Here is a 23,072-nt window from a genome sequence, read left to right as displayed (position 1 = left end):
TCAATGATACATTAAAATTTTATAACTGTCATTTCTAATTGTAAACAAACTTAAAAATTTCATTTCATTTTTTTTTTTAGATGTCCTGTAACGTTCCCACCATAAAATAAAAGAAGAATAGGCTTTTTAAACGTAATTTATAGATCTTCCATTGGTAAGATCAACAGAAAGTAATAAATGTATAAAACAAGTACCAATAATCCTGACCTGCATTCGGAAAAATAAGCCAAAGTATTCAAATGTTGGTCATAGCCTGTCTATCAAAGCTGATATATGTATAAAATGTATGTATATACACTGAATCATGGTACTTTTCATGCCAAATTAAAGTACAAATTACAGGGAAGTAATCAACATAAAATCTATTACTGTGAATTTAAATTACAGAGTTGTTAAAATGAGCTTTACATGTTGATAAATTGACAAATTAATACGAAATTAAGGTTCCAATTTCCCCTGGCACAGTTGACCTTAGATGAATGTATGTTGTTATATTTTTTGGTTACTTTTAGTCATTTAGCTTCAAACATGTCTACAGTTTTATACATCATTACATCTTTTAAATGTTCAAAAAGTACATGTAGTATTGCAAAGGTTGGTAATGACACTCAATAATCAAATTAAGGTGGTACCCAACACCTTCACTAAAATTAATTTGGCTCGCTTGATTTTCATAAAATTTTGAAAAAGTATTTACTTTGACTCTTTGACAAAAATATAACAATTTCAAAAAATTTGAACCAACCGTTTTACCGGAAAAAATTACACTGGTTATATAGCAGTTTGACAAATACTTATTTTGATCATTGAGAAGCTTAATATTCCCTTAAAGCACAACGTAATTAAAACATTTAGCTGATTTTACAGAGTTATCTCCCTGTAGTGTTAGGTACCACCTTAGGCATCACAGGCATGTCTGTTTATTTTTTTCTATTTCAAAGGGTATTGGAGCTTTAGCCATAAAGAAAATAATATTCTAGGGTTATAAACCTACTCCCCTTAACTTGGACTCAGCATCCAACCCCTTCTCCAACCGTATCCTCCTAACAACCCATGAATTTGTTTTAGAATTAACATTAAATATTCATTATTCATTAGATTGTTGCTGTCTAGTCTGTAGCTTTTACCTATTAATAATTTCTACTTTTCAAGAAGAATTACATATTCTATGAAGCTTGAATATTAAAATGCTACTATTGAATGTAAGTGATGAATGTAAAAGAGGGACGAAAGATACCAAAGGGACAGTCAAACTCATAAATCTAAAACAGACAACTCCATTGCGAAAAATGAAAAAGACAAACAGACAAACAATAGTACACATGAGAAAACATAGAAAACTAAAGAATAAACAACACGAACCCCACCAAAAAACTAGGAGTGATCTCAGGTGCTCCAGAAGGGTTAGCATATCCTGCTCCACATGTGGCACCCATCAAAATTACAGTAGCTTACATTTGTAATGTAGCAAAAAACAAATCTAAATGTTTTTGAGCTTCATACAACAGGCTCTTAATGCAGCAAAGAGCTCTGACTTTTTAAAATTGTTTTGAGCTTCACATAACAACTAGGCTCTGAGCTAAATGTTAATATAAGCATAATGCAATAAAAAGATCATACAATCATGTTTTTTAGCAAAGTGAAACAACAATAAGCTCAAAGTCTATCCAATAGCTTTAGAACAGCATTTTAGTGAGCTTAGAGTTACCAAAAGTCTTAAATCTTTTATTCAAATTAATTAAAGCTCTGAAAGTTAAGAAACAAGAAGAAACTAAAACTGACTGCTGATAATAACTCTTTAAAGTCTCTTGATTTTGTAAAAAAACTTTAAATTTCAATTAAAAAAGACCACATAATTTTGTGTGTATAACATGAGAATGTATACATAACATATGTTTTAATTATATTTACAGTTAGAATGACAGTTCCTGACTCTTTCAGCATCCAATGGATTGTGGAATTGATAAGCTGTCCGTCCTATAACTTCACTGGGCTCATATCCAATTAAGGTAATAATCCTGCAATACACAAACTAATTAACATCAAATGTTACCCTAATTAGCATCATTATATATCTTCTCTCGGTGAAAATAAAAGTTAGTCAATACGGTTTCTCTATTCCTCTGATTTAAACAACTGACAGTTGTATATGTTAAACTTTACATATCTAGACTAGATGACATGGCTCAGGTAATTCCTGGACAGGTAAAAAGAGAAAAAATTACAGGTGAGTTTTTCTTGTCACATGTTATAGTTTATTGTTTTATCATGTGGTGACACAATTTAGAAACTAATTTTGGCAATAAAAAACTTCAAAATATTAGAAGTGTATAATATAAAGGTGTCTGTATTATTCCATGTTCAATTTTGACGGTACAATGTATCATTAATGGATAATAATGTCACAGGGAGTTCATCATACTTTTGAGGTTCTTGGGTAACAATGTTATTATAAATTGTCATTTTATACAACATTACAAAATCAAATAAATTATTTTTATAATTTATTTGACGGCTGGAACATCCTAGCTTGCTTTGAAAGACAAATTCTGAAAGTTCTTAGATATCCTATATATATATATGTAAAAATATAAAAGAAGGAAAAAAATATTTCATTGATATATCCATATAAAAATTACTAATATCCAATTTCATTGGTATCTATATAAAGTATTACAAATTTCAAAGAAAAGAACGAAATTAATTAATATCAATTGCAAGCTCTTGTTTCAAATAAGGCATATAGTAGTTAAATTACAGTGCCCCTATTTATTAAAACTTCTGAGTTCAGTTTTTGCTATGCAGAAAACCACAATTTGTATTGCCAATATAAATTTCTGAACTGTGTCACCACATAATATAACAATTAAAAGAATGTGACATTAATAAGATAATAAACTAAATCAGAGTTGAACATTTGCAGTTTGTGCTGCCTAAGGAAATCTCATTATTGCTATTTCTTGCTTGAAAAGTTAAGCAGGGTTGAGAATACCTCCGGAATTGTAGCTTTAAGGTCATATAATGTTTTTGACAATTTTGCAGACCCCATAAAATATCATAAGGACCTAGCTGCCGTTCCAGAGCAAGGTTGAGAATAGACTTTGTTATGGAAGAAAGAACAATCATATGGTAATGAAACTAGAGGCTCTGAAGATATAAAAAAAGAAGATGTGGTATGATTGCCAATGAGACAACTATGCACAAAAGACCAAAATGACACAGACATTAACAACTATAGGTCACCGTACGGCCTTCAACAATGAGCAAAGCCCATACCGCATAGTCAGCTATAAAAGGCCCCGATAAGACAATGTAAAGCCTGTATCACTCACCTGACCCTACTTGGGTTTTTGAAATCATATAAAAAAAGATAAAATTTGGCTACAAAGTAATTACACTTGGCCACCACCTCATTAGGAAAGGGACATAGGGTCCAATGTTAAACAAAGTCACCCCACTGACGGCCATCTTGGATGTTGAATCAGCTACAAAGTAACAACAATTGGTCATCATCTCATAAGGAACATTCATGCTATGTTTGGTTTCATTCCATTCAGCGGTTCTCTAAAAGAAGTCATTTGTATGCATTTCCCATAGGGTCCTATATTAAACTAAGTCCCCCGCTGGCCGCCATCTTGGATGATGGATCGGCTACAAAGTAAGATCACATGGTCAAAACCTCATAAGGAACATTCATGCCATGTTTGGTTTCATTCCATTCAGTGGTTCTCTAAGAGAAGTCATTGTATGCATTTACCATACGGTCCTATATTAAACTAAGTCCCCCTCTGGCGGCCATCTTGGATGATGGATCGACTACAAAGTAACAACACTTGATCAGCACCTCATAAGGAACATTCATGCCATGTTTGGTTTCATTCCATTCAGTGGTTCTCTAAGAGAAGTCATTTGAATGCATTTCCCATAGGGTCCTATGTTAAACAAAATCACCCTCTGGCGGCCATCTTGGACGATGGATCGACTACAAAGTAACAACACTTGGTCAGAACCTCATAAGGAACATTCATGCCATGTTTGGTTTCATTCCATTTAGTGGTTCTCTAAGAGAAGTCATTTGTATGCATTTACCATTCGGTCCTATATTAAACTAAGTCCTTAGCTGGCGGCCATCTTGGATGATGGATTGGCTACAAAGTAACAACACTTGGTCATCATCTCATAAGGAACATTCATGCTATGTTTGGTTTCATTCCATTCAGCGGTTCTCTAAAAGAAGTCATTTGTATGCATTTCCCATAGGGTCCTATGTTAAACTAAGTCCCCCACTGGCCGCCAACTTGGATGATGGATCGGCTACAAAGTAAGATCACATGGTCAGCACCTCATAAGGAACATTCATGCCATGTTTGGTTTCATTCCATCAGTGGTTCTCTAAGAGAAGTCATTTGTATGCATTTACCATACGGTCCTATATTAAACTAAGTCCCCCACTGGCGGCCACCTTGGATGATGGATCGGCTACAAAGTAACAACACTTGGTCAGCACCTCATAAGGAACATTCATGCCATGTTTGTTTTCATTCCATTCAGTGATTCTCTAGAAGAAGTTTTTCAAAATGTAAAAAGTTAGACAATGGACGGCAGACGCCATTTGATGAGAAAACAAATGAGAACACCTATGCCTCTTGCTGAAGCTTTGCAATTTACATAGTTAAAAAATAGGCATAACTCTAGGACAGTAAATGACTCACTACCAAAATTTGAAAGTGTCTGTGAGTTTTTGCTCTTAGCATTTAATTAGGAGCCAGCTGAAGGACTCCTCTGGGTACAGGAGTTTCTCGCTGCATTGAAGCCCATTTGTGGCCTTTGGGTGTTGTCTGCTCTATGAATGAGTTGTTGTCTCTTTGACACATTCCCCATTTCCATTCTAAATATTATTTATCAGCACAATTGCCTTTCAATTTGAATTTTTAGGCATAAAATCCAGCCTATAATATCATAAATGCCAAACTTGAAAATATGGAAACTGTGTTTGTTGTTATCAAATCAAGATCAAATTTATGAGACATGAATTTCTTCCCCTAAAAATTAGGTATAAAAAATGAACAAGTAATAACCTAAATTTAATTCAATCATATACCCCTAGGCAAAATTTGTTATGAATAAAACATGCATTTAACTGCATTACTGAATTAGCTTGCACCTTGAACCTTGAACTTGTCAAAGACAATCAATGCATGCAAACAAGCTTCAATATGTAAATTACAGACAATATGTAAATTACAGACAAAATGGAAACTTTTACAAGACATCTTACAAAGAGATAGAATTTATAGCACGGAACAAGACAAGTTTCGGATAAATTTATATGTCATTTGAGCAAATTTTTTTAATTGAAATATATTATGTAATTTATTCTATTGAAATGTGCAAGGAATCATATACTTTACAGTACTGACAGCACTTTTAATTAGGTAAAATAAGTCCAAAAATATTTATGACTTGTATACAAAAGTTGTACGACAAATGTATAATTACATTTAATTAATGAATTTATGTCAAGGGGATTTACCAGGAACTTGTCTGAAAAAAGGGGGAAGATATTTATTTGGAATGAACGAAATAAAATGTGCCTTAACTTACAGTTGTTTTTAGAAAAGCTCAACATATGAGCTGCGTCGAATAGAAAATTACAAAATAGAGCCTATAAAGTACATATTGTAAGTTAGATTCTGTGGAAGTTTCCAAAATTCTGGTTTTGGAGGACTTGTAAAGTGGAATGGAAGGAGAAACAGAAAGATAAACAGAAGAACTAACAGACCGACAGACTTGAACCAATCTAAACCTCTATATGACAATATACCACCCACTACAAAATTCAGGGGATATAAAATGACAAACAAAAGTCCACAAAACACTAAACAGAAAACTTGAGATACGATATCATGAACCACCCCAAAACAGGAGGTGAATTCAAGTGCAGCATTGTTGAAAGTGTTATCTTTGTTTACATTTAGTCTATTTAAATATAGACATAGAATATATCTAAATTTAAGTTTTTCACCCCTATTTTACGAAGTCTTTCATCTTTTTACACCTTGTTAACTTAGCTTACAACTAAATTACAGATCATGATGTATTTATTCTGGAAAGACCAAAATGAGACATGAATAAAGATATATCAGATCTCGTCAACATGCAATAAAGAGGTCATTGAATGAGCAATAATTCTCAATTGACAGGGTTCCTGACTTCATTTATATGCAAAGTTATTACATAATAAAGACAGTAGATACATAATCATGCATGGTACATCCTAGTTCCATTCATATAGGTAATATATGTGACCAGGGTTCTTAATGCATACACTGTTGCATAGTAAATGAACATTTGAAATTCAAGGGAAGTAACTCTAGTTAAATATAAAAAACCAGTAGATACATAATCATGCATGGTTCATCCTAGTTCCATTCATATAGGTAATATATGTGACCAGGGTTCTTATATCATACACTGTTGCATAGTAAATGAATATTTTGAAATTCAAGGGAAGTAACTCTAGTTTAATATTTAAAACCAGCAGATACATAATCATGCATGGTACATCCTAGTTCCATTCATATAGGTAATATATGTGACCAGGGTTCTTAATGCATACACTGTTGCATAGTAAATGAACATTTGAAATTCAAGGGAAGTAACTCTAGTTAAATATATAAAACCATCAGATACATAATCATGCATGGTACATCCTAGTTCCATTCATATGGGTAATATATGTGACCAGGGTTCTTAAATCTAACACTGTTGTATAGTAAATGAACATTTGAAATTCAAGGGAAGTAACTCTAGTTTAATATATAAAACCAGCAGATACATAATAATGTATGGTTCATCTTGGTTCCATTCATATACTAGATATAATGTGACCAGGGTTCCTAATTCATGCACTCTTAACATTTGAAATTTAAGGGAAATAACTCTGTTTAACATATCAAACCAGTAGATACATAATCATGTATGGTACGTCCTGGATTCATTCATACATTTATATATGTGACCAGAGTTCTTAATTCATACACTCTTGCACAGACTATAGTAATGAACATTTGAAATTCAAGGGTAAGAACTCTGTTTAATATTTGAAACCAGTAGATACATAATCATGCATGGTACATTCTTGTTCTATTCGAATACTAAATGTAATGTGACTAGAGTTCTTAATTCATACACTCTTGCATAGTAAATGAACATTTGAAATTCAAGGGAAGTAATTCAAACCAGAGTTTCTCCATTCATCTCCATATAAAAATAATTCAATATAGTATGATTTCTAATGAGACAAAGAAAAACATTGGACACAGAAGATTCCCCCCTTCTTGCATATAATGTTATAAAGGAACATAACTCGAGAATAGTAAAAGGGACACCATCGAAGATTGAAATTGATTTGTGTTTTATGAATATAAGTGTAAAAGTCTCATAACTTCTGGTTGAGGCACTCTAAAGTTAGGGAAGGGAAACCAGTTTTGGTAACACTTAATGTCCCTTTCGCCTATTGTCGGGACATTATTGCTAAGAAAAAATTAATAATTGAGCTTTATTAACATGCTGTCATGATGCATACACTTGTCTGATCTAATATGTCTGAATCTGAAATCCATACAGTCCAAGTTCTAGATGGACCATCCTGTCAATAGGATGCATGTTAAGGAAAAGGAGGTTTGCCTACACATTTCAAAATGAATTACATAATATTATCTTGGTCCATAAACCTTTTTTTATGTCAATTACCTAGGATCACAGAAGGTAAAGGTCATTCCAAGGTCATGTCTGCTCATAAACATGTTGCCATCCATTTTTATTTCTAGAATTGAGTTCGTCTGCATCACTTTACATGTACATAAAAGTCCCGTTGTAGCAAAGTTATTGGCCTTGTTTGTTTTTCTCATTTTCAATCTTCCAGTCCACTGTACTAGCTGGAAAAACAAAGAAACCATTGTTCAAAACATGTTTTTTTCATAATCGTAGACATGTTGAAATCATTAAAAAAAAATTGACTGAGAAATATATGAATATAGATGTACTTCACCTGAAGCAAAGGTTTCTATTTAGATTTGTAAAAATAAGTGCATTTATTTGAATAATAGTAACATGAAGTGAATATTAAGTAACTACACTCATCTCTCTCTCGTAATTCTGCCCGAAGGCATGCATAGATTTATATACGTACAAAAACCTCCCTCAACTGATATATATATATGGAAATGCAAAGATTTGAGAACAAATTAAGTAGGCCATATGATTTCGTTCATCCTACGCATTCTAGAGGGCCCTCATGGGGTTTTTGATTATGTGATTACTTGGCCGTTTTTTTAATGATTATTTGATTATTAAGCCAAATATTTCATGATTATTTGATTACCTAGGACTGTATTTTTAGTTTATGATTATTTGATTACTAAAGATAAGCAAATATTTAATGATTATGTGATTATATTGGCAAAAAAATGGTGATTATGTGATTACTAGGACCCCCCCATGAGGGGCCTCATTCTATTTATAAAGTGTTGTTTACATTTTTTTCATGTCACAAATAAAAAATATTCAATGTCATGTTGTTGATATATAAATTTCAGTTTCAATAAAATAAAATATAGTTGATTTTTTTCCTCCCTAATAACCAATCTGTTAACTAGTTTGTAGGGAAAAAGAAAAATGTAAAAAAAAAAAAATGTGCTTTCTATACAAATGATCACCAATTTTCTATACAAATAATCACCAATTTTGAAAGAATTCAACCAGTCATATTTGAAACAATAAAAAATAGTACTGCATTATTCTTTCAATTTTTAATTATAGTTCAACAAGCCAGAGTTAAATTCTAAATTTTACCAAAGTCTATGATATAGCTTATTTGCTGTATCTTGACCTTAATGGTTTATTTTCCAGGAAATGAAATAACAAGAGTGCACACACTGAAATGTCTCGCCTTCTTTACTAATCATTGATATTATGTTGATAGTCCTAAGTATAAAGCTTGATTACAACTGTCACATAAACTTAACATTAACCAAGATAGCTAAACAAAGACCCATGAACCATGAAAATGAGGTCAAGGTCAGATGAACCATGCCAGGCAGACATGTACAGCTAACAAAGCTTCCATACAACAAATATAGTTGACCTACTACTTATAGTTTAAGAAAAATAGACCAAAACACAAAAACTTAACACTGTGCAATGAACCGTGCAATTGAGGTCAAATAAAAACTGCGGGACTGACATATAGATCATAATATATTTCCATACACCAAATATAGTTGACCTTTGGCATATAATATTAGATAAAAAGACCAAACTTAAAAACTTAACTTTGACCACTGAACCATGAAAATGAGATCAAGGTCAGATGACATCTGACCGCTAGACATGTACACCTTACAATCATTCCGTACAACAAATATAGTAGACCTATTGCAAAAAGTATGAGAAAAACAGACCAAAACACAAAAACTTAACTATAATCACTCAACCATGAAAATGAGGTCAAGGTCAGATGACACCTGCCAGTTGGACATGTACACCTTCCAGTCCTTCCATACACCAAATATACTAGCCCTATTGCTTATAGTATCTGAGATATGGACTTGACCACCAAAACTTAACTATAACCACTCAACCATGAAAATGAGGTCAAGGTCAGATGACACCTGCCATTTGGACATGTACACCTTCCAGTCCTTCCATACACCAAATATACTAGCCCTATTGCTTATAGTATCTGAGATATGGACTTGACCACCAAAACTTAACCTTGTTCACTGATCCATGAAATGAGGTCGGGGTCAAGTGAAAACTGTCTGACGGGCATGAGCATTGAGGACCTTGCATGGTATGCACATACCAAATATAGTTATCCTATTACTTATAATAAGAGAGAATTCAACATTACAAAAATTCTTAACTTTTTTTCAAGTGGTCACTGAACCATGAAAATGAGGTCAAGAACATTGGACATGTGACTGACGGAAACTTTGTAACATGAGGCATCTATATACAAAGTATGAAGCATCCAGGTCTTTCACCTTCTAAAATATAAACCTTTTAAGAAGTTAGCTAACGCCGCCGCCGCCTGATCACTATCCCTGTCAAGCTTTCTGCAACTTTTGCTCGACAAAAATTAAACCACTAAATACAAATCTTAATAGAAGTAACACTTGATTCCGTATTTAGCTGTGAATCATTCTCATAGCTTCTAATTAAATATCTATTTACAGGTAAGTCACATGAATTTACGCATTTAAAAAACACAGGTCGATTGTAATTTGTAATAATAGTAAAATATGAGAAGATGTGGTATGAGTGCAAATGAGACATTACTCTCCATCCATGTCACAATTTTGTAAAAGTAAACCATTATAGATCAAAGCACGGTCTTCAACAGGGAGCCTTGGCTTAAGTCTATATAAGAGTTTATAAAGTGGGTGCCTGCATGATCAGACAATAGTTCACAAGGGCGGCAATCCGCTAGCGAGCACATGCATTGGTGTATACAAAGAAGATTAATTCTTACTACGAGAGTTTGTGTTTTATATGTAAAATCTAGCGTGCACATGTATTTGCATATTCTGAGAAGATTAATTCTTAAAAGAGAGGGTTGTGTTTTATATGTAAAATTCATGATTTACTTCTATTCTGTTCTGATTTTTTGTATATTATGTAATATTATTGACAGTGATGTAATTGTAGACATTTTATTTAGATGTAATATGTATAATAAATTGTGAACATGGCACCACACCTGAACATCTCTTAAATTGTTGTTTGTCTTTATCAAATTAAAATAATTATGAAACATATGCAATTTTCTTTTCTAGGTTCAAATCAAATTGGAAGGGGAAAATATTGATCAGAGTGCATAAATGAAGTCCTTTTCTAAATACCGTCCAGTACAAAAAAAAGTAGTTTTTTTAATATTTACAGGTGAAAAACAAACAAAAATGTAATAACAGTGTTTATTAAAAATAAGGAGATGTGGTATGAATGCCAATGAGATAACTATCTTCCAAAGTTCAAATGAAGTGGACATAGGCAATTATAGGCAACCATATGGCCTTCAACAATGAGAAAAACTTTGCCTAGTAGAGCATCAAAATTTAAGTGGTTCCATGTCAGAAAAGCAGATAAAAAACATTATGTGACCAAACATCATTTATGACTAAATAGAATTAATTCATCTTTCACCAAAATCACTGAAGTGGAAAATATAGGTCATAACCTACATTTTTATGGATGCCAAAATGCACTACAGGATGCATTTGTAAATTGATTTACAATATCCACTTGTACATAGTGTCTGAGAATTGAATTTTGGTTGTATTTAAGAGAGAAAACAGTAAATTAATTATGTCTAAGAGTCAGTTTCACAAAAAAACTTACGACTATGATTGATCTTAAGTATACTGAATTGTTCATCACTTACAACCAATGCTAGTACTAAGTAGTAAGTTTTTTTGTGAAACCAACACCTGATTTGTCAGACCAGGAATCGTATCACACTTGAGACCACCAGCAACCTCTTAAAAAAGATTGGAAATTGCTAAACATACTCCTATCTCATCATTGTACACTGATCATACCATTATGCTTGATTTTTGGTTGCTTCTTGTATTGTGGCAAATACTTCATGCAAGTTTAGGACAAGCAAACCTTTATGAAAGGGATGGAAAATAGCAAGTGTTCAGTAGTTTAGCCCATGGCTACTTAAAATTGCTTTGCTAAGTAAATTTATTTATAATCAGAACCAGAAGTCACATTGGCTACTTGAGTGTTCTGTATTTTGTCTTTTCATAGTGGCCTACTTAAAAGATAATAGGTCTTCTTTAAACATGCTATTTCTGACATTTGATCTCAATTTTAATAACGGTAAAAGTGGCCCACTTAAAAGATACTGGGTCTTCAAAATGCAATTTCATTTGATTTGATCTGAATCATAAAAAAAAAAAGTGAAAATCATCAAATTTCATTTTTGCCTGTCCTATATCTAGAACAATATGTCAATTAAAGGTCAAATTGTTAGAAGCTTATGATCAAAAACCATCTCATGGACAACGGCTTTAAGGATGATATTAAGGACTACCGCACTACTGCCACCCATGTATTATTATTACAGAGGTTAATTAGGTTAGAAAGTTCAACTTCCAATCAAACAGCCACTATAAAAGAAATCAGTAATTTTATCATATAATATTTTGACATGTATAGAGTCCTACGTCTTCAGGGCGCATTGCATTGACGACAATTGGTAATTTAATTAGCATGTTTACCACAAATGACGACAATTAAGCAAATTTATCTTAGTAAACATTTAGTTTTTCTGTTTTTGTCCAACTTGAAAACGGCCAAATCTTATTTACATAAAAGGTTTCTTGTTTGTTGAAAATAACATTAAAAGGTTATCTCACAAGCATTCATCTAATTTCCCTCGAGGTAAAAAGAAACTCCATTAATTCTGCTTGTTAAATAAATCCACTTGTTGACTTCGTAAGAAATCCTTTTCAAATTTATTTCGAAGCTGTAGAAAGACTGATAATCGATGAAAACAAAGTATTACAAAATTTCAAAATTAGAATGTCAAGTTATATATATTACATATCATGTTTTAACAGTTAAATTTTTTATAACCACGCTTTCAACAGAAATGAAATCCTACGAAAACAAAGACCTACAATTAAATGTAAATTTATCTAGGCATATTCTATATCTTTTTATGGCTTAAACAAAATAGACCGATCTTCTTTTAACTACTGTTAATGAACGAAATATAATATTTCTCCGTGTATGGGACACGAAGATTCAGCATGAAATTTCTACGGCGTATTTAAATCAAATAAACGTCTTACAGTATGGCCTTTGTACTTTGTTTTGTTGTTTTTATATTGGCACAGCATGCGAACGTAAAACATCCTATGTTCATCGAGTTGATGATAGATATCTGAAAAAAAAATGTATAGAATTAAATTGTGACAAGACTATCATATATTTTTAAATTGCAAGGCCATTTGCAGCATCATTAAATCTTTTGTAAACGAAATCAGATAAAGTGAATCAAAACGCCTTTTCCAATTTCTTTTTTTTCTTTTTAGTACAAATAAGTACACCAAATGTAGACCATTTAAGGGCATACCATACAATAGCAAGGGCAGATGAAAATGATTTAAATTTAAAGTGCTGATTTCATAACACGCTTATGATACGTATACAAAAATCATTTGAATTTCATATCGTAAAAAAGTTAGTACATAAGTTTGAAATAAATATCATCTGAAAGTGGAATTTGCCTTTGGGGTCAATAAATAAAGGAAAACTTTGCCAAAAACTGGGATGAAATAATCACTTTCCCCTAAAAAAAATAATTTAAAGAATTAAAAACTTAATTTGTGATTTTACGTGAAACATGCAAATTTCAAACTGAAATATATTCCATGGAATTTTTTTTAATATTTTATTGCATGTTTCAATAGTACATATCTAAAACTTTGTGTCAAACTTGTAAGGAAAAATAAACAATACAATTGTAGATCTTTTCTGTATCGTATGTCGTCCTTTATAATCTTTCTTCAACACGGAAGATTTCAACACCATTTCAGGTTAATAATGTAAGTTAATATAGAACTCTATTACTAATAAAGACAAAAATAGTTTGAAAAACATATCAGTCTGTAGTCCTAGCTAAAAATTAGCTTTTCGATTAATTCCTCCAATCCTGTTTTTCTTCTCTCTTTCTATTTTTCTGATGGGGTCATATATATTGTGATACAAGAAATTAAAAGTTAAACATTTCAAAAAACTCTGCCAGAAAAAATATATATTTTAATGAATAATAATATACTCTGATTACATTAACTTTAGAAAACATTACATTGTGTACCTATAATTATTTTTCAAGACTTATTTTTACACATAAAAAAAAATCTACAGTAAACATATTAGGAATGCACTTTTATTCTTTCTTATATGGTCTGTTATTTATAATAAATCTGAAAATAACATGCAGCTAGCCTCACATGCAAGCACAGGTTTAATACATAGCAACTTATACTTTAAAATGCATAAACAATAGTTATAATTACAAATTCTAAAGTGTTCAACTGTGAACACAAAATTAAGTCTCATACCACAATGCTAAACTGTTATTCTTAAAGTGGCAGATTCATGTATATGTATATGTACAATTTCTCAGCATATTGAAAAATAAATGGGGAATGTGTCCATGGGACAAAGATGATACCCCTGCTTGCATATCATATAATGTTATAAAGGGACATAACTGAAGAATGAGGTTTAAAGTGATGCTACCCTAATTAGTATACTTAATCTGAATAATGTGATAATAAGTATTTAGTATAGTTTCATAACATTTTGTTGAGGGAAAACTAAAGTTATCTAATGGAGAACTAAAATCAACAGTTTTTCTATTTGTAAAGATGCAACTCTAGAACAGTTAAAGTGACGCCACCAAGGCAACTCAAATTTGATCTGTGTTTTGTGATAATAAGCCTATAAATAAATGAAATTGGAAGAAAAAGGGCATGCCTGACATGACTAATGCTATATACCCCAAACAAATTATATCATATCTTTCTTTTTCTAGTACATGTATTGGTAATTTCAGTATCTGCATGTCAAATGTATAGACACTAATATTGCATGCTAAAAATAGATTCAACCACAATACCCAATTGATAATGATATTCGTCTACAGAAGTACAGTCCTGCTGTTAGATGACACACGTCTACAACAGTACAGTCATGCTGTTAGATGACACAATGAAAATTAGGACAGATTGGTAGTATCTGAGTAGTATCAGTTTCTTAAAATTAAATAATTAAATATAAATATCTTCAAAATGATTTGGCCTTAAATAATGATGGGATGAGACAATATCATCAAATTACTGGTATTTTTTCTTCAAAATTATCCAACTGATCTGGACCGGATTGAATGGCATGCATGATGAATCAGAGAAAAATTAAGAAAGCATGCATTTTCTTAGGGATTACATGCACTTGTACTGGTTTCCATCAAACACTGGTTGCCGCAATAAAAACTGTATAATCCAATCAAAATACATGTATACATATCACAATCAAAGAAGCATAACTCTTACCCTTAACTTCTGGATGGCTATCTTCCAAAGAAAAATAAATTATACTTAGAATATGATTAGAGATATATCAGTAAAAAGAAATAATAGAAATTAAGGTAATTATTACTGTTTTATTTCTTTTTTTTCTCAATTTGTGTCAAATATGAAAGGAACAATTTAAACTATACCTAAATCCTCGAGCATATTTTCAGTCGAAATATCTTGAGACTTTTTGGGGATTCAGACATGTCAGAGATTACCTACTGTGCATTAGGGCTGTACAGCCAGTCAAGGTCTTTAAAATATTCCATCGACTGGGATTCAGAACTCACAATCTTGGAGTTAACAAGAAGTTATCACTCTTAGATGAACAGAACTTAGACCACTCTTCAGCCGAATCCCTTAGTTTTTTGTGCTGCCCAAATTTTGAGAAGGGCACATAACAGTTTGTCCCTTTAGGGCTAAATATAAAAAAATTAAAATACACTTCACATGTAGTTCAGAGTACTTCAGATGGTGTATGGTAGATAACTTAGCTTCTAATGCTTATTTTGTAGGTATTCTTAATCTGCAGGCACATTTCTGTTGTCAAAAAGTTAAGCCAGATAACAATTTAGAAAAGTATAAGTTGTCCAATTTAAAGGCAAATCAGAGGGGGGTCGGAGGGGTCCTGATCCCGAAATCCTGAGCTTAAAAGAAATGAAAACCCTAGATCTCAAATTAAAAGAAATTTAAATCCCATTTCTAATAAAGAATTCCAGGATCCAGAAAGGATCAATCCCGATATCCCGAGCTTATAAACACCAAATCTTAACATCCCCAACCAGATGCTCCGCAGGGCGTAGCTTTATACGACCGCAGAGGTTGAACCCTGAACGGTTGGGGCAAGTATGGACACAACATTCAAGCTGGATTCAGCTCTAAATTTGGATTGTGATTAAATAGTTGACACAGCATAGGTTTCTGACACAGAATGAATGTGTTCTAATGAACTTAAAATTTTTGTTTTCTCTTAGAGCAATTCACTATGCTGTTGAATATTAATCCTCTCAAAAAAATGTTTGAAGAAATTTTCTTTTTTATTTATGAAATTTCAAATGAGAAAAATTGATCCCAATTATTTTAATCACATCCCCCTTTCCCTTATTCCAAAACTAATCTCAATTAAAATTTCTAATGGAGTTTGCAACAATAACTACTCATTTAAATACATCATAAAATATTAAGATGTAAAAAAAACTGCTTGTTATCACTGAATGGTAAAGATTATTTTAATTTATCAGTTGGTAGTAAAAAGTGAATATACATTGTATATTGTATATAACAAAGATTTAAGTTGATTCTGGACAAAGAAAGATAACTCCAATTAAAAAAAAATCTTGCTATTGCACAATATTTTGCAATTAGATATTTCTTGCTTACTATTCTGGACAAAGAAAGATAACTCTAATTAAAAAAAAATTTGCTATTTCACAATATTGTGCAATTAGATATTTCTTGCCATTGCGCAATACTGTGCAATTGAAAAGACTTGCTATTGCACAATACTTAATATAATAATTTTAGATCCTGATTTGGACCAACTTGAAAACTGGGCCCATAATAAAAAATCTTAAGTACATTTTTGGATTCAGCATATCAAAGAACCCCAAGATTTCAATTTTTGTTGAAATCAGACTAAGTTTAATTTTGGACCCTTTGGACTTTAGTGTAGACCAATTTGAAAACAGGACCAAAAATGAAGAATCTACATACACAGTTAGATTTGGTATATCAAAGAACCCCATTTATTCAATTTTTGATGAAATCAAACAAAGTTTAATTTTGGACCCCGATTTGGACCAACTTGAAAACTGGGCCAATAATCAAGAATCTAAGTACATTTTTAGATTCAGCAAATCAAAGAACCTAACTGATTCATTTTTTGTCAAAATCAAACTAAGTTTAATTTTGGACCCTTTGGACCTTAATGTAGACCAATTTGAAAACGGGACCAAAAGTTAAGAATCTACATACACAGTCATGACAGTTAGATTCGGCATATCAAAGAACCCCAATTATTCAATTTTGATGAAATCAAACAAAGTTTAATTTTGGACCCTTTGGGCCCCTTATTCTGTTGGGACCAAAACTCCCAAAATCAATACCAACCTTCCTTTTATGGTCATAAACCTTGTGTTTAAATTTCATAGATTTCTATTTACTTATACTAACGTTATGGTGCGAAAACCAAGAAAAATGCTTATTTGGGTCCCTTTTTGGCCCCTAATTCCTAAACTGTTGGGACCTTAACTCCCAAAATCAATACCAACCTTCCTTTTGTAGTCATTAACATTGTGTTTAAATTTCATTGATTTCTATTTACTTAAACTAAAGTTATTGTGCGAAAACCAAGAATAATGCTTATTTGGGCCCTTTTTTGGCCCCTAATTCCTAAACTGTTGAAACCTAAACTCCCAAAATCAATCCCAACCGTTCCTTTGTGGTCATAAACCTTGTGTCAAAATTTCATAGATTTCTATTAACTTAAACTAAAGTTATAGTGCGAAAACCAAGAAAATGCTTATTTGGGCCCTTTTTGGCCCCTAATTCCTAAAATGTTGGGACCAAAACTCCCAAAATCAATACCAACCTTCCTTTTGTGGTCATAAACCTTGTGTTAAAATTTCATAGATTTCCAATCACTTTTACTAAAGTTAGAGTGCGAAAACTAAAAGTATTCGGACGCCGGACGACGACGACGACGACGACGACGACAACGACGACGACGACGACAACGACGCCGACGCCAACGTGATAGCAATATACGACGAAAAATTTTTCAAATTTTGCGGTCGTATAAAAAGGTCCTGGTCCCCCTCAAGTTACCCCAGGCACTCTTGTTTTTTTTCTAAATTATTTCAATTTTAGTTCATTGATATTGATAAAGGCTTTTAAGAAATATCATTGTAATCTTTATCATAATTTTTCAATACTGCTTTTTATTTTTCAAATATTTACTTAAAAGAAAAATAAATCTGAAAAGCAAAAACAGTTGATTTTGTCCCGAGATGTCATTGTGAATAACTGCACATGAGATTCACTGCAGGCATAAATATCAAAAGCTTTCTTTGACAAAGCTGCAGTATCGATTTCTTGCTTTCTAGTGATTTAGTTGACAGCAGTCTATACTAATATCAAAATTACAGCAGGTTTTTAAAACAATGTCTTTTAAATTACTCTTAATTCCAGACTCGTTATAATTTCTTGTTGCAACAGATTTGTAAAACTGTGTCTTTTAAATGAGGCTTGATTCCAGACTTGTAATTATGTCTTGATGCAACACATTTCTAAAACACAGATGTTGCTTTATTCCAGACACGTAATTATTTTTTATTTCAACAGATTTGTAAAATAAAGTTGCTTTTGATAATGCTTGATTTCCCTATCTGTAATTATTTTTTGTGTAAAATAATGTGTTTTAAATGATATTTGATTCAAGAACTGTTATCATTTCTTTAAGTATGTGTTCTAAATTGATATGTGATTGAAAAACATGAAATTATTTCAATTATAAGAAAAATATTTAACAATGTCTTATAATTCAAATTTTGTAAGATTCAAGTCCTGTTTCTTTTTCATTATATAAGAAGAAAGAAAAATCTGCAAAACAATTTCATACCATTGATGTGGGGGTATTTTTCATCAAAATCAAAATTGAATTTAGAATAATGTTTGTTTTTATAAATGTTTAATAAAAGGCCATTAATCATCTCATACGAACAATTTAAGAAATAAATAACAACAGATTTTTTTTAAAAAGAAGCTTTTTCAATATAAATCTTTTCAAGTAGCTTTTTTTTTTAGTACAGCTTAAAAAATAACTGAGTGTTTGTTATATCCATGGGTTATTATACTCCACACAAAACCCTGATGAAATACTATTCGATTATTATTTTCCATCACAATACTTTCTCCAGAGAATTGTGTTATAAATTTGCAAATGATTACAAATATTTTCTGCGTCAATAGAACAAAATGAATAGAAAGATATTTGTATGGTAAATAATAAATACATTTGTATTTTTGTAACAAAATTTAATATTTGCTTTTTTTCCACCTTTTATTCTCAGATACATATGTTTTTAGAGAAAGATATTGTTTTATCATCTTCTATAAGTTTTACTATAGAAGAACATTTTCTAAAATAGGGGTCAAATGGAGGGGGGGGGCTGAGGACCATGTTTGGCAAATCTACTGAACTCATATGGACTACAAAATTATCAGATACCAACATTTTCAATCTATTTTGTGATGTTAAGGCCATTAAAAAGAATAGGTTTGTTTGCCCAAACGCTACCTACCCAGAAAAAAGCTGCCTACTCAAACTCTTTTATTGTCCTGATTTGAAGAATTTATTTTTAATCAGATAGGCATAGGACTAATAAACACCCGATAATTCAATTTCTCTTTTTGAAAAAAAAAAAAAAGAAAATGCCTACCTACCTACCCTCTGTCTCAACCTTTGGGTAGGGTTTGGGCAAACCAAAATATTTTTAATTGTGGCCTAATTCAAGATTGATTAATTGAATAATTGATTGTTGATGTTTTAATGCCACTTTTAAGCGCCAATTTTGAGCTATTTTGTGGCTGAAAATTTTTCTAGGTGGAGGATACAGAAGTGCCCAGAGAAAACCACAGGCCTTTGATAAGAAAACTGACAATCCTAGTTTTGAATTGAAGAAGACGTTTCTCGTTTTTTACATAGATTAGACCGTTGGTTTTCCCATTTGAATGGTTTTACACTAGTAATTTTGGGGCCCTATATAGCTTTTTTGTTCAGTGTTAGCCAAGGCTCTGTGTTGAAGGCCGTACATTGATCTATAATGGTTTACTTCTATAAATTTGTTATTTGGATGGAGAGTTGTCTCATTGGCACTCACACCACATCTTCCTATATCTATATAAGGTAGATTTATAGACAACTTTGTAAAGCTTTATCAATATTGGTCCAGTCTTTTTTTGGCGAAGTCATTTTTTCAAGAACAGACAGACAGACGAACAGACAAGGTGATTCCTATATACCCCCAAAACTGTTTGCACTGGGACCAATCCATAAGTCTCTTAAGTTCTAAACAATATTAGTGATGACGTCATCAACACACCATTATTGTAGAAATTTGCAGTGGTATTAAATTTGCTCAGGTTGTTTTCTTAAAGACATTTACTAAGTGCACATTCCTTTTTTAACATTACAGAAATATTCATTAATTGGGACAATTATAGTTATACATTTATTTCAATTTTAGTCAGAAATGTTTACATGTACCTTTGGTATTTCTGATCTCCTTCAGAGATATGCCTCTGAATTAAATGTTGATATCTAATAAATATCAAAATAAAATGTTTTGATTAATAAGGCCATGCCTATTGTTATACTTGTTTGCATGTAGGCCATACTTGTTGTTTTACTTGTTTGCATCAATTTAAATTATCAAAACCAACAACAACAAAAACATGATCCAGCTAGGAAAATTAATTAATTGATTGACTGATTATTGGTGTTTAATGCCACTTTCAACACTCTTGGCTACATCAGGACACGAGACTGGCAAGCTTTTATTGGCGGAGGAAGCCAGAATGCTTTTAGAGAACAGTCAACCTTTGGTAAGAAAACTGGCATACCCAGTAAACTAAGATCGGAAAGTCGAACAGGCATGAGCAGGGATCAAGCTTAGGACCTCTGTGCAGACAGACTTTTGAGCACTGTAGATGAATCACATGTACTAAGACTACTTGACATGGAAACTAAATAAGAAGACAAATCTTTAAGCATATCCATAATCTAAAACATGCCTTGCAGTTTGATTCCATTTTATACACTTCTTGTACAAATATCAAAACACTTCTTGTACAAATATCAAAACACTTCTTGTACAAAGTTTTATAAAGCTAACAACCTTTCAGAATTGAAATATAGGGTGAACTTAAACAGAATATACCATCCGCATGCCAAAATGAACTATAGGCAAAATGAACTTGACATTTATGAAAATGTTCCATAATGCTGAAAAAATGCTAGCATAATATTAATTTAATATGTTTCAGAATTGGTTGTGTCAGTTAGTTATCAACTGTTAAGATATATAATACAAATCTTTTTTCTTTTTTTTTTGTGGGGGGTGTTTTATTGTTATTTTGGATATTTGTATGTTTGTTAAATTCCAGAATAATCAACCTAAAAAAAACCAAGATAGAAAATCTACAAGTCATCAAATTACATGAAATAGGACAATTAATTCAGCAGAAGATTTGCTATTGAACGACTAAACATACCATCAGCTTCCATAGATTCACATCTGTCGCCTTGGGACATAAACTTTAAATTGAATTGTTTCCGTAATTCTGGTATGTCTTTCTCTTCAATAAAGTCTTCAACTGTTTTTCCAATTAGCTGCACCTTAAATGCAAACAAACTCATTACATGAACTGTTGTTTAATTAACGAAAGTACTTTTACAATTCTAATCATTTAAAATAACAAATATGTATAAAAAGAGCTGGGGGGTATAAATTATTGAAACTGCAACTGTAAAATGATTGGCTTGACATTTTTCTTGCAAAAATCAGTGTCAGGTTTTCAAATCTTTAGTTTCAACAAACTAGGGATCAAACCGACGACCTCCTTCACTCAGGTGAGCATAACAAGACCACCCTGTGACCCTGACAGTCAAAATAACAACATAAGAATTGGGTGCAACAGACAATAATCACGGAAAATTTTTATTTCTTGACCCTTGTTACATTTTGCTAAACTCACAATAGATATTGGCTACAACAGATTTTATATTTATATCATTGAAAGTAAATATTTGTATCAAAGCCATGAATGTAATATAAAGAACAAAACAGAAATATCTACATCAATTAATTCAAATAAAACATTGTTTATAGTTTATTTTAGATGATATCCTTTCATGAAAGCCACATCTCTTACTTAACATTATCAAACATACATCAGACAAGACTGATTTATAAATATTTATTCTCAAATTTGTTTATCATTCTTTTATCCTTACTTAATATTATTGCATGGAAATTTACTTATATCTATGTCCATCTGAATTTAATGTAGAAATGTATTTAGATAAAAGGACACAATCAATAAGTAATGTATACTGAATTCAGCAGATCTTTTGTTTGTTATGAATATCAAGAGTTATCTCCAGTCTAAAATGAAGGTCATCTCATAAACTGAATTTCTGATTTGTTTATAATAAATTTTAGAATTGGTAGGAACTACATTGGAATGAGATATGAAAAGATCAGTATACAGACTCATTTATCTTATTTTGTTTGAATAATGTCCAGTGGCAAATATTTCATGCTTATTTTTGATGGGTATCAATTATCAAAACATCAAATAGGTAGCCTGGTAGACACTGTAAAAGAACAGTAGGAAAGACCACTAGAAACAGATAATGTGCTAGATTTTGAAAGAAAGGAGAAAGTATAAAAGTCACTTTTTAGCTCCTTGAAATCAAATTAAATATAATTGGACATGAATATCAATAATGTGGTCATTTTTATAAATTTCCTGTTTACAAAACTTTGAATTTTACGAAAAACTAAGGATTTTCTTATCCCAGACATAGATTACCTTAGCCGTATTTGGCACCACTTTTTGGAATTTTGGATCCTCAATGCTCTTCAACTTTGTACTTGTTTGGCTTTATAAATATTTTGATATGAGCGTCACTGATGAGTCTTATGTAGACGAAACGCGCGTCTGGCGTACAAAATTATAATCCTGGTACCTTTGATAGCTATATAACCCTTCAAGCACTTAATTGTTTTTGACTTTTTGTCAGGATATTATAATCTGGTTTTACCTATCTGTATTGCCTTTATAAATTTTCCTGCTAATTAATCCCTTCTTATTTTAAAAAGCTATTTTTTTATTAAAATCTTATAAAATTCT

General features: G+C 31.7%; 1 protein-coding gene across 9 annotated transcripts in view; it reads right to left on the bottom strand.

Annotated features, from left to right (window-relative positions):
* Window positions 1-23,072, bottom strand: part of LOC139516275 (neuronal PAS domain-containing protein 3-like) — a 94,537-nt gene that overhangs the window by 22,350 nt on the left and 49,115 nt on the right. For 5 of the 9 annotated variants that reach the window (XR_011662935.1, XM_071306278.1, XM_071306276.1 and 2 more), the window contains 4 exons: window positions 21,429-21,552; window positions 12,867-12,958; window positions 7,756-7,940; window positions 1,912-2,018 (listed from right to left, as the gene is read on the bottom strand). Coding sequence is in view for 8 of the 9 variants with exons in the window: in XM_071306278.1 (XP_071162379.1) it covers window positions 1,912-2,018; window positions 7,756-7,940; window positions 12,867-12,958; window positions 21,429-21,552 (508 nt within the window). In the remaining variant the exon portion in view is untranslated. Of the gene's footprint in view, window positions 1-1,911; window positions 2,019-7,755; window positions 7,941-12,866; window positions 12,959-15,134; window positions 15,156-21,428; window positions 21,553-23,072 lie in introns of all 9 variants that reach the window. The other 4 variants (XM_071306277.1, XM_071306275.1, XM_071306273.1 and 1 more) reach the window with 1 other exon arrangement.

This window comes from Mytilus edulis, chromosome 3 (genome assembly GCF_963676685.1).
Source record: "Mytilus edulis chromosome 3, xbMytEdul2.2, whole genome shotgun sequence".
NCBI classification, from domain to species: domain Eukaryota; kingdom Metazoa; phylum Mollusca; class Bivalvia; order Mytilida; family Mytilidae; genus Mytilus; species Mytilus edulis.
The sequence above is the reverse complement of the archived record's forward strand: the minus strand, read 5'-3'. Positions and strand labels throughout refer to the sequence as shown.